An 11,333-nucleotide genomic window follows, 5' to 3' on the forward strand; every position below is an offset into this window, starting at 1 on the left:
ATTTTCTCATTTGATGAAAGCGATATATCAAGGAAGGTACATCGTCTACGTACTGTATGATTAGAAAACCATGCACAGATGGCCAATTGCCCAATGAGTTTCGTCAATACGTTCATTCCTTTGACATTTTTAATCGAGTAATTGTCTGTAAAGTGTAAGGCCTTTCAATGGGCCAACTTCTAAATGAAATGATACACCAATGTACATCTAAAACTACAGGAACAAATAGTGGATAATTAAATGCCCGACGTCAGCAACATGAACAAGACTGAAAAAATTAACCAAAAAGAGCTAGGTAATCCTAAAATTTTGCTAATAGTCTGATAAAATTGCAGTAGCATCTTTCAAGAATATGTAAGCATGAAATTTTTCTTTATGCACACAATCAATCTTGAATGGGTGGTTTGTTCCCTGTAGTTTACATCTTAACTTCAAGCCATACAGAGAATTGCTTCAGAGCATCTTCCATCCATTTATGTCGGCAATTCTCAACTGCTTCGGATATAATCAACCAACTTCTCGTTCTGGTGATCTGTTCTGGCCATGACTCAAGCTCTTCCTTGACAAACAACGCAAACATTGAAGCTTTACATAAACCTTCTGGGCAACACTCATCTTGGAGTGTTTTACTCTTGAAGTGATAATAGCCCATGAGATCCTGAAACCCAGGTATATAAATGAGTTGAACTCATGCCTGGTAACCAAAAAGTCTTTGAAATCATTATAACATCACTAAGAATTTATGAAATGCATTTTTTTTTTTCCAATGAGAAAACGTGGGGTAGAGCTTGTTATCTTTACAGAACATTGACAGAGTTCTACAAGAGGTGAAGCAAATTGTTAAGGGACTAACATTCATTTCACTTTCAACAATGTAAACTAAATAGAACTGGAATAGTCTACTCATGACAGCACTAACAGGTGACAGCCATAGCTCACCAAAAAATTCTAGAGAATGAACTGAACTAGGAGTGTGCAAACGGTCGGTTCGGTTCCGAACCGAACCAATAAAACCAATAACCGAAAATCAAGAATTTTGAAGACCGATCCAAACCGATCACTAGGAGACAACCGAACCAAACCAAACCAAACCAAACCAAACCGAACCAAACCGATAAATATTGGTTTGGTTCGGTTTTAAACTGATCGAACCAAATTTTGTAAGACGAAATGCGAAAGATTAGAGAAGTAGCTAGAAAAGTACTTGGAGAGTCTAAAGGACATGGACCACCCTCAAAAGAGAGATGGTGGTGGAATGAGGAAGTACAAAAAGCAATGAAGAGAAAAAGGAAATGGTATAAGAAATTACCTAAATGTGATAATGAAGAGGCATATGAACAGTACAAGATAGCAAAGAAAGAGACAAAAAAGTAGTTAGTCAAGTAAGAGCGCAAGCCTTTGAAAAGTTATATGAGAAACTTGGAACTAAAGAAGAGGAGAAAGATATTTATAGATTAGCAAGGAGTAGAGAAAGGAAATGTCAAGATCTCAATCAAGTTAGATGCATTAAGGATAAAGAAGGAAAAGTGTTGGTGAAAGATGAGGACATTAAAGAAAGATGGAGAAATTATTTTAATGATCTCTTTAATAATAGTCAAAATGGTAATAGCGTGAATATAGATTATAGAACAATAGAAAATAATGTAAATTATACTAGAAGGATTCGATTTTTAGAAGTAAAGGAAGCACTTAAGAGAATGAAAGTGGGTAAAGCCTATGGACCCGATGAAATACCAATTGAAGTGTGGAAGTATTTGGGAGATATGGGAGTAGCATAGTTAACTAAATTATTTAATAAGATTCTAAACTCAAAGAAAATGCCTGATGAATGGAGGAAGAGTATTTTAGTACCTATTTTTAAAAATAAGGGAGACATACAGAGTTGCTCAAATTATAGAGGAATTAAACTCATGAGCCATACTATGAAATTGTGGGAGAGAGTTGTGGAGCATCGACTACGCCATGATACTTCTATCTCTCTCAATCAATTTGGTTTCATGCCCAACTATGGAAGCGATCTTTCTCATTAGAAGCTTGATGGAGAAATATAGAGATGTGAAGAAAGATCTACACATGGTTTTTATTGATTTGGAGAAGGCTTATGATAGTGTTCCAAGAGAGGACTTATGGAATGTGTTAGAACAAAAGAGGGTATCTATTAGGTACATACAAGTATTGAAAGATATGTATGAAGGAGTAACTACTATTGTGCGCACATTGGGAGGAGACACAAGAGATTTTCCGATCTCAATTGGATTACACCAAGGATCACCATAAGCCCTTACCTTTTACATTAGTTTTAGATGAACTGACGAAACATATACATGAGAGTATTCCTTGGTGCATGATGTTTGCAGATGATATTGTTCTGATAGATGAGACACGAGAAGGAGTCAATAAAAAGCTAGAACTTTGGAGAAGTACTCTAGAGTCAAAGGGTTTTAAGTTAAGTAGAACGAAGACAGAATACATGCATTGCAAGTTCTGAAGGCCAAACCGTGATAGGGAAGGAGTTAGTTTGAATGGAGTAGTCTTGCTACAAAGTAATCACTTTAAATATCTAGGCTCGATTCTTCAAGTAGATGGGGATGTGAGGAGGATGTTAGTCATAGGATTGATGGTTGAAGTGGAGCGTACCCACGGAGTTTTATGTGATCGTAAGATTCCCAATAAATTAAAAGGAAAATTTTACCCATACGATGCTATGGTATATGGTAGCAGTGTTGGGCCTGAAAGAGTCGTATGCATCTAAGATAAGAGTTGCAGAGATGAGAATGTTAAGGTGGATGAGTGGCCATACTAGACTAGATAAAGTCCGTAATGAGAGTATTAGAGAAGGTAGGAGTGGTGGCACTTGAAAAAAAATTTGAGAGGGAGAGAGAGGTGTGGTGGTCATGTGAAGAATGACATACGGGGGGAGGCTACAGAAGAAGCAGCAGACATTATTATAGAGGATAGAAAGAAAAAGGGTAGACCTAAATTGACTTGGAGGAGAGTAGTATAACATGACTTAGAAGTATTACACATTTGATTTAACTCAAAATCGAGTGGAAAAAGCGAATCCATATAGCCGACCCCAAATTTTTGGGATAAAGGCTTAGTTGAGTTGAGTTGAGTTGAGTTAGAGTTGACATGAGACAAAAGTCCAGAGCATGATATGCTGAAGTCTCATCCACTGATCAGACTATGATGTAGCATCCTGATTCAGACATAAGTACAGACTGCACAGAAATTGCACTATATCCACAATTAAGAATATAACAAAATTAACAACTCCAAACACATTCAAGCTCACATGCAATACCCATGATTTTAAGAGATTACAATATTACCATAGCAAATACAATTACTGTAGATATTCCTTTCAAAATCACCACAAGAGCACTTTCACGTACACATGATGGGTAGTCCACTTTGAAAGTAACCAACTATTGTTTCACAACCTTGAGGAAAACAAGTTATATTAATTTACACTTGGAAGTCAACTTTGCAGCAATATTAAACCTTTTCTCTCAAATTACTTCTAAAACACACCTACCATATTATGATGGATGAATATTTTGGCACTTCTAACGAACCCTTAGTAATTGTTCACTCAAAGAGTTCATGCCTTAGTTTAACAAAATGTTTTTGAGGCTTCCTTCATATTGTCATACATTCATGTTGCAGCTTGCACTGATATAATTAACAAGCTAATCGAAAGCTTGTGAAGAATACTTCTAGAACTATTATCAGTATTTCGAAAAGTTGCCTCTTTCACTGGAATTTTTTTTTTAATTACCAAAGAAATTAAGATAAACTGAAGGGCTATAAAGTAATTACAACAATGACATGACAATAAGAGATGCAAATCACAAATCAAATATCATGAATCAGAACATTCATTCAAATGCAATCTGAGGATGACAAGACTGTGAAACACTTGAATGCCAAATGAATTTCAAAATTTTAAGATATGTAGAACCGATCAAATAATCAAAGACAATTTTTACCAACATCTGATAATCTCAAAAAAAAAGGGCATATATCAATTTAAATAAACTTTCACCATAAGGTCGCCTCGAACTCCAGCTTCTTCAATGGCTCCCCTCACTGCAGCCTCTTTAACACTTTCATCATTCTCCCACCCTCCCTACAAGCAAATTTAAAAAAGAGGAGGGGGGGTGGGTGTGGTTTTTGGTGTGTGGTGGGGGGAAAGAAGAAAATTACATAAAGAATGTAACATTTTATATCTTCTTAAAGCATCAAAGAAAAGAAGGCCTCGCATAGAAACTTATCCATATACACAAACAGAAACTTCCTAGAGAATGGATTTAACCACCTGACATCTATTCCTCTTTTGGTCTTTGATTCTTTGTTAGGGAACAATTAGGAGGATTGAAAATAGCTTTTCTCATCTTGTTAGGATAGGAGGGATTGAAAATGGTATGAAAATTGTTTTATGATGGAAAAATTACAAGTTTATCTTTCATCTTTATCAGGATGCTAATTTCTTCATTTTACATCCATTTTCCTTCCAAAATTTGGAAGAAGAATTTTGTGGGATCAATGCACAATTTTCTCTCCATTTTCTTATGCCCCCACTTTCCTTCCTTCTCCAAAATGGAAAAATGCAACTTTTCAAAATTTTCTCCCCCTTTTTCTTTCCTGGCATTTTCCTCTGTCTTGCATAATGTAAAAGCAAGGTTTCAAGATTCAAACCATGTAATGGATTAGCATGGGCAGTGATTCTTCAAACATCTAGCAAATTCACAAATAAAAGGAAATATAAAAAAAAAAACTCTTCATTCGTAAGATGTCAGACTGATTTCTTATATCTCAAACAGCACAACTGATCTTATAATTACTTCTAAAACTGTTTATACAACTTTATACCTTTGGAAACAAGAGACCTGGTCCACTAGTTGAGTTGATCATAAGAACCTCAACAATCTTCTCAGCATCGGTATCACCATTTTCATAGTAATTTCTATACCTAAAAGGAATACACCTGCCAACATAACCTGCAGAGTTAGTGATTCAAGATCAAACAACAATATTTTTTTTTTTTTTTGCACCATCCATCAAAAGCATCAGCAACATTCTCAGAGCTGATACAAAATGTTTTGGCATAAATGTTAAGCTTTTCACTATTTAGCTCCCAACAGCCAGCGATTCAGCAGACACAATATGAATTCACAGAAAACAAAAGATATTACCATCCAAAAAGAAAATGCGAAGGAAAAAAAAGTGACACGCCAAAATTTCGGGAGAATACACAAAGAAATAAAGAAATTGGCTAAGCTTAAGTTGAATAATCTATCCCCATCTCGCTGCTAAGCAGAGAGGGCCATGCACTGTGTATAACCATTAAAAAAATGCCATACAGAACAATTACAGGAATCCTCAACATGCACATCCCTTAATATTAAGAAAATATTAAGAAATAAACATTGTTTGAGTATAGGATTCGTATTCCTTTATATTTTGCAATTGGCAATTAAAATCATTCGAAAATAGAAGAGAATCAAATAAGAGAGAGCTTAAGGGGAAGTAAATATTAGCATCTCTAATGCAGTGATTTTAAAATAAAAAAGAGGACTTAGAACATTTAAGAGAAATTAGTAACAGTCTAAGGAACTCTGCCATATCAAATCCTTTCTAGAAGAATATGCTCAACAACTCCTTTCACAACTAATATTTGTAAACCCCGCCAATAGAATTCATCCTACAATCAATAATGCATCACCTCACCAACTATTCACTTTCAAAGTCAGTGCCCGAAAGAGAGAGAGAAAATCAGAGACGAATGATATAAACACGTCCCACAAAACACCCATGAGAAGAAAAATGTAACCAAAATGGCCAATTACATTACGAGAAAAAAATAATTAATCCCCATAAAGCTTAAAAAACAAGATTATTAGTGGAACACCAGTGTGTACATAACACCATTAACCTTTTACTAAGAAAATCTAAAAGATAACCCATTAAGTGATAATGGCATTATCAAACATTTGACGACCTCATAAATCATCATATCCAAACACATATACCTATACAAATACGAATGTACACATAAAAATTGTTTAGGAAAACTACGAAAGCAAATACCCGGCGACAAGGCGACAACCGCCCTCGTACCGCTGCTGATGCCGACCACTGCAGGCAACCAATGCAGCTGCACATACTAAGGAATGAATCCTTTTTCCCATCCCAAATGGAGGGGCCCATTGGTTTGGCCCTGCCTCTACTGCAAATCTGACAAAATGCTTATGCATGCACAGGATAAAATCTCCTGCATTGCTGGTCTCGGCGCCGATGGTGGAGCTTAACGCAATGTGACATGATCGAATGGCTGCGAATTTTTCTCTTTTTGGGTGATTTCGTTCCTAGGTTTAGTCGCAGAAGAGGGAAAATAAAAAAAAAATATATTAAAAAAAAGGAGAGATTTTTTTCACCTTTTGCTTTCAGATCTTTGGAGAGAAAGTTCAGCTCTTTTACAGAGAGAGAGAGAGAGAGGAGAGAGAAAAAGGGCCTAAAGCGGATGATAGGGAGCGGATCGGACGGTAGTGGTGGTCAAAGTCACGTGGGTTGTAGGGTCCATCAGCCGATTATAAAACTGTGATTTGATGCTCACACGTCATTTTCTTTTTTTTTTTTTTTATACACTTATAAATGCTTCTATAATGCAACATAAATAAATTTTCATAAAAAGTAATAAATATTCATTGAGATTTTTCATAAATAAATTTTACATATATTTTTTTTTTTAATAAAGCAGCATTATTTTATTAATAACACAAATCAAATTGAATTTTATCCTCATAATCAATGATCGGTTAAGTTAGTGGTTAATGATAAAAGAGAGTTTAAAAGGGATTTTAGGTTCGAATTTAAGGTTGTTAGTATATTATTTAATTTAAATTTTATAATTTGTTATTAAATTCTCATAATTTTTAAATAATAAACTATTTTTTTTATTTTTTAACAATATTTAAAATTCTTTTGATATTATTATTAGTTATAATTGAAAATATATTATTAAATACATTAATTAGAAGATGTTAAATTTAATATATTTTAATTATAAAAAAATTAAAATAATTAAATAAATATTTTTAATATATTAAAATTTCTTCAATATTCATTTAACGGTACATAAAAAATTAATATCTTAGAAATTCATGATTATCTCTTTCAACGATATTAATTAAATATGAGTTTTTTTAGTAATATTTTTCAAAAAATATATTTTTTTTATCTCTCTATCTAAATCTTAAAATGAAATTTTAAAAGATAATTTTGTAAAAAATTATTTAAATTTAATTTTTTTAATACCTCAATCACAATCCAAATGCTGCTTTTATGTTGGAACATTTCATTATCTCATTAAAGAGATAAGGACATTTATAAGTTAAATTATTATTAGAGTGGAATGCATTATAATTTACACCTTTATTAAATTTAAATATTTAATTTTTGACATTAAGCATTTGATTAATATTTTTTATGAATAAAAAAAAAGTAAAATTAGGAGGCAAAGGCTAGGTCAAAATGTAAAATGTGAATATGTTATAAACAACTCAAGAGGTCAAATGCAGTGAGCCAGAATAAGGAGATCTCATTAAGGGGTGTTTGGCATGTGGTTAAGTGTAATTGTTACTGTTATAATTTTTAATCTCTAAAGGGTATTAAGTATTTAGATAAGATTAGGTTAATTTAATAAGGGGTGTTTGGATGAAATTAGGTTAACTTTTCATCTCATAAATAATTATATCCTTTGAAGGTTAAATATTAATTTTAGAAGGATTAGGTTAATAATTATTTAGGATGTATTTATTTGAAACTAAAAAAATCAATGATTAAATATTACTATTGCAAATTTTAACCTTTAAAAAGAATAATTATTAATTTAAACTCTAAAATTAACATTTAATACTAATTAGTTGAAAAGTTAACATAGTCTCTTTAAATATCAAAACAATATTAATAAGTGATTAAAAGTTATAAGTAATAATTACTCTTTATTAATCTCGTATTTAAACTTATAAAATTAACATTTAATATTTGATTTTTAATTTTTTTTATCAAACATACTCTAAAAAAAATCAGAAGTCATAATATCACAAAGGGAATCATAAAGAGTGAGAACTTCCTCTTAAGAATTAAACTAAAAATAAATTGTTGTCGTCAGACAAGATAATTAGTGATAGAGTTCGCTAATCTACGAGAAAAAGCCACAGAACACAAGCAGGTTCAGTCAAATTTAGATGAGTGAATTGATTCAATCTAGTCCCATTTTGGTTTTCTTGTGTTTTCTCGAGCCTTAGATGTCATATTTCATTACAGTTTCTAGCTTTCAGTAAGTAAGCATTCAACCAAAGCTCAAATACTTGCATTCTTTTGTTCAGCAAGAATTTCCAAATCCAATGGAATGATTTCCAATCACAAGATTAAAGAGTCGCAAACTTTATATTTTGTAGAATTCAGGTCTGCAGCGTGCAAACTCCATTGTAGGTAAAACAGACAAAAAAAAAAAAAAAAAATTAATCAATTGGAGTGAGCCATATTTATTGGGAAGTTGATGTATATGCGGATTGGCTTGCTTGGAAAGCTGTGGATTATACAATTGGATTTCCATCTTTAGTTAATCTCTCTAATAACTTTGAGCCAATGTGCGAGTTATGTATCACTTCGAGTCAAATAATAAATATTTGAGTTAATTTCGAATCAAATCATAAATGTTAACTCTCAATTTTACGAGTCATTCATGATATAAGTCAACAAGTATACAATTGCAATTCCATCTTTAGTTAATCTCTCTAATAACTTTGAGCCAATGTGCGAGTTATGTATCACTTCGAGTCAAATAATAAATATTTGAGTTAATTTCGAATCAAGTCATAAATGTTAACTCTCAATTTTACGAGTCATTCATGATATAAGTCAACAAGTATTTGGAATCGCACAAACAATACAGTGAAAAGTAAGTATCATTTTTACAGAAATTGTCTTTAATTGTCAAAATTTATGTTAATTTTATTAATATCTAGACTATCAAATTGGATTAAATTCAAAAAATTAAAATGAATTAAAAATGAAATTAACTAAAATTGGAATTTAACTAATAAAAACAATGAAAATTTTGGGTTTAAAATCAAATAAGGTGGCTAGGGATATTGATTTTACTTGATCAAATAATTAATCTCAATTAATTTTGTCTAATAATCAATTTTGACTACTTTTATAAGGATTAATAATCAAAAGCATTTAATAATCCTTTTCGGGCAACATCAACCTTTTAATTAATAAATTAACCTTTATTTCCCGATAGATAATTAAGCATTAAGAAAAAGATTATTTCAACCAAACCCCATAAACCGAATATTAGTTTTTACTTTTAATTGAAATCTATGATAGTTGTTATTAAATCAAACTCATAATCATATTTTTCAATTATAGATTATAAATATAATATTATTCAAGTATTTGATCAAGATATTCAAAAATATTAAACTCAAAAATAATAACTATTAGCAAGGAAAATTATATTAAAATCTAGAGATTAAATCAAGTAAAGCTACATCAAATCTTTAGCTAAAAAAAAAATCTAGCTACGCATCGTATTAAAACTCAAAACAAACTTAACAAATTGTATTTAAACATAATAACAATTTAGTCTCTAAACAAAAGTTAAGAAAAAAAAAGAGAAGAAAGAACTCTAAGAAACTGGAAGACTTAATAAAAACTTTTGCTCTAATCTCCTCCAACTTCCTTTTCTAAAAGCCTTTTTCCAGCTCTAAAATAGAAAAACTACAGTGTTTGGATAGTTCTTCGTTCCTAGAAAATGTCTCTTCCTTTTCCCCTTGCGTAAGTTTTCCAACTACTTTCAATTTTGATTCTTCCTCTATCTTGTTGAAATGTCATAAGACCATTAGATGAGAAAATGCTCTCAATAGCATCTCATGGCCAACCATGCAAGTTCGGAACAATCTCACAATTGGTCATACTTGTTTCTCAATCCCAAGATTAGTCATATTGATTTTGCTCAAATAAAATTTTTTCTAATTCTTCACCAATTTTTGTAAATTTTAAAATAAAATAAATTAAATTTTAACTAAATAAAATTATAAAATATAATTAAAAAACTAAATATTTACATATATTAATAAAAATTTACTCTATTATCAGATCAAATTATTTCAAATATTGTGTAGATTAAAACAGATAACAAATGACCACCCCAGACCTACTGTAGTATTACTTTTACTTTCTGGAAAGCTATCTTTGGTTGCAACAAGTATAGGCTAGGCCTAGTTCAAACTCAGGCTTACTAATTAAGTTGTACAATAGAATCCCAACCTGAAAGTTGGCCCTGAAATGTGAAAAATCTTGAGCCAGCCAAGAGCAAAAAATGTTTGTCTGCTCTGAAACAGACAAACATGTAATAGGCTTAATAAGTACAATAATTGTGATAATTGAAAAAGCAATTCTGATGAACATATTCACTATTTATATACATAATTGAAATGGAAGAAACAACACATTTTACGAAGTTTGTGGCGAGCAGCACCAATTCAGCAATAAAAACCAAGGCAAGATTCATACAACTTAATAAGTGTGCTTTGTACAATTTTGTCATTGGTGCTGCACAAAAATCACAGATCACAGATGTCTTTTATGAGACAAATGAATCCCTTTTTGGAAGAAAATAAGTACTCGCATGTTCTTCTAATTGATTTAGATTCGAACATTTTAGTATTATTTTAAATTTCGTCCAGTCTATACCTACCCTTTTCTCTTAGTTTCGGTTCATATATCCTTTTATTGAAGGTATTTACAACTTTTCTTTAAAATATGATATGAGTTATTACAAATGAAAGAGACTTTTCTTAAAATAAAATTTAAATTAAGTGATTATATTTTAGAAAATTAAAATTTAGAGATAAAAATAAAAAAATCTCTAAATTTAAAAACGATTGATATAATTAATCCAGTTACCCGAGCATTGATTTAAAATATTTTCTTTTTTTTTTATTTTAAAAAATTTGAAATTTTGTGTGTTTTGACACTTAAAATTTATTTTTTTTTTAAAATATCATTTTAGTTATTATTTAAAAATTTTATTTTATTATTTTAATATTATTTAATTTATATATTTAAAAAAATAATTTTTAAAATAATAATTTTAATAATAATAATAATGTCAAATGGGTCTTTAGTGTCATTGGCAAACAACTATGAAATAGGAAAACGGGGATCAAAATCAGGTAAATTGTATTCACTTCCCTATGCAAGTGGGTGAAGATTTTTTTCTTCTATGTTTTTCTGTCTGGGAAAGAGGGACGTAG

The 11,333-nt window shown here is 31.0% G+C and overlaps 1 protein-coding gene across 3 annotated transcripts; it reads right to left on the reverse strand.

The window, feature by feature from the left end:
- Positions 1–79: 79 nt before the first annotated feature.
- Positions 80–6,485, reverse strand: LOC110666838 (nudix hydrolase 16, mitochondrial). Of its 3 annotated transcripts, XM_058151985.1 has the most exons (5): positions 6,441–6,478; positions 6,094–6,337; positions 4,876–4,990; positions 4,049–4,132; positions 80–658 (listed from the first exon to the last, which is right to left on the reverse strand). In XM_058151985.1, exons 2-5 carry the CDS (start codon positions 6,258–6,260, stop codon positions 419–421), a joined length of 606 nt encoding a protein of 201 aa, XP_058007968.1. In that variant the 5' UTR covers positions 6,261–6,337; positions 6,441–6,478; the 3' UTR covers positions 80–418. The 3 variants fall into 3 exon arrangements, 2 of the variants coding, with proteins under 2 accessions (XP_058007968.1, XP_021683178.2); XM_021827486.2 differs by lacking the exon at positions 4,049–4,132 and having other exon boundaries at positions 6,094–6,485; XR_009150778.1 differs by lacking the exons at positions 80–658; positions 4,049–4,132; positions 6,441–6,478 and adding an exon at positions 4,687–4,740 and having other exon boundaries at positions 4,876–6,218.
- Positions 6,486–11,333: the final 4,848 nt, after the last annotated feature.

The sequence above is a fragment of the Hevea brasiliensis genome, chromosome 1 (genome assembly GCF_030052815.1).
Source record: "Hevea brasiliensis isolate MT/VB/25A 57/8 chromosome 1, ASM3005281v1, whole genome shotgun sequence".
In the NCBI taxonomy this organism is placed as follows: Eukaryota; Viridiplantae; Streptophyta; class Magnoliopsida; order Malpighiales; family Euphorbiaceae; genus Hevea; species Hevea brasiliensis.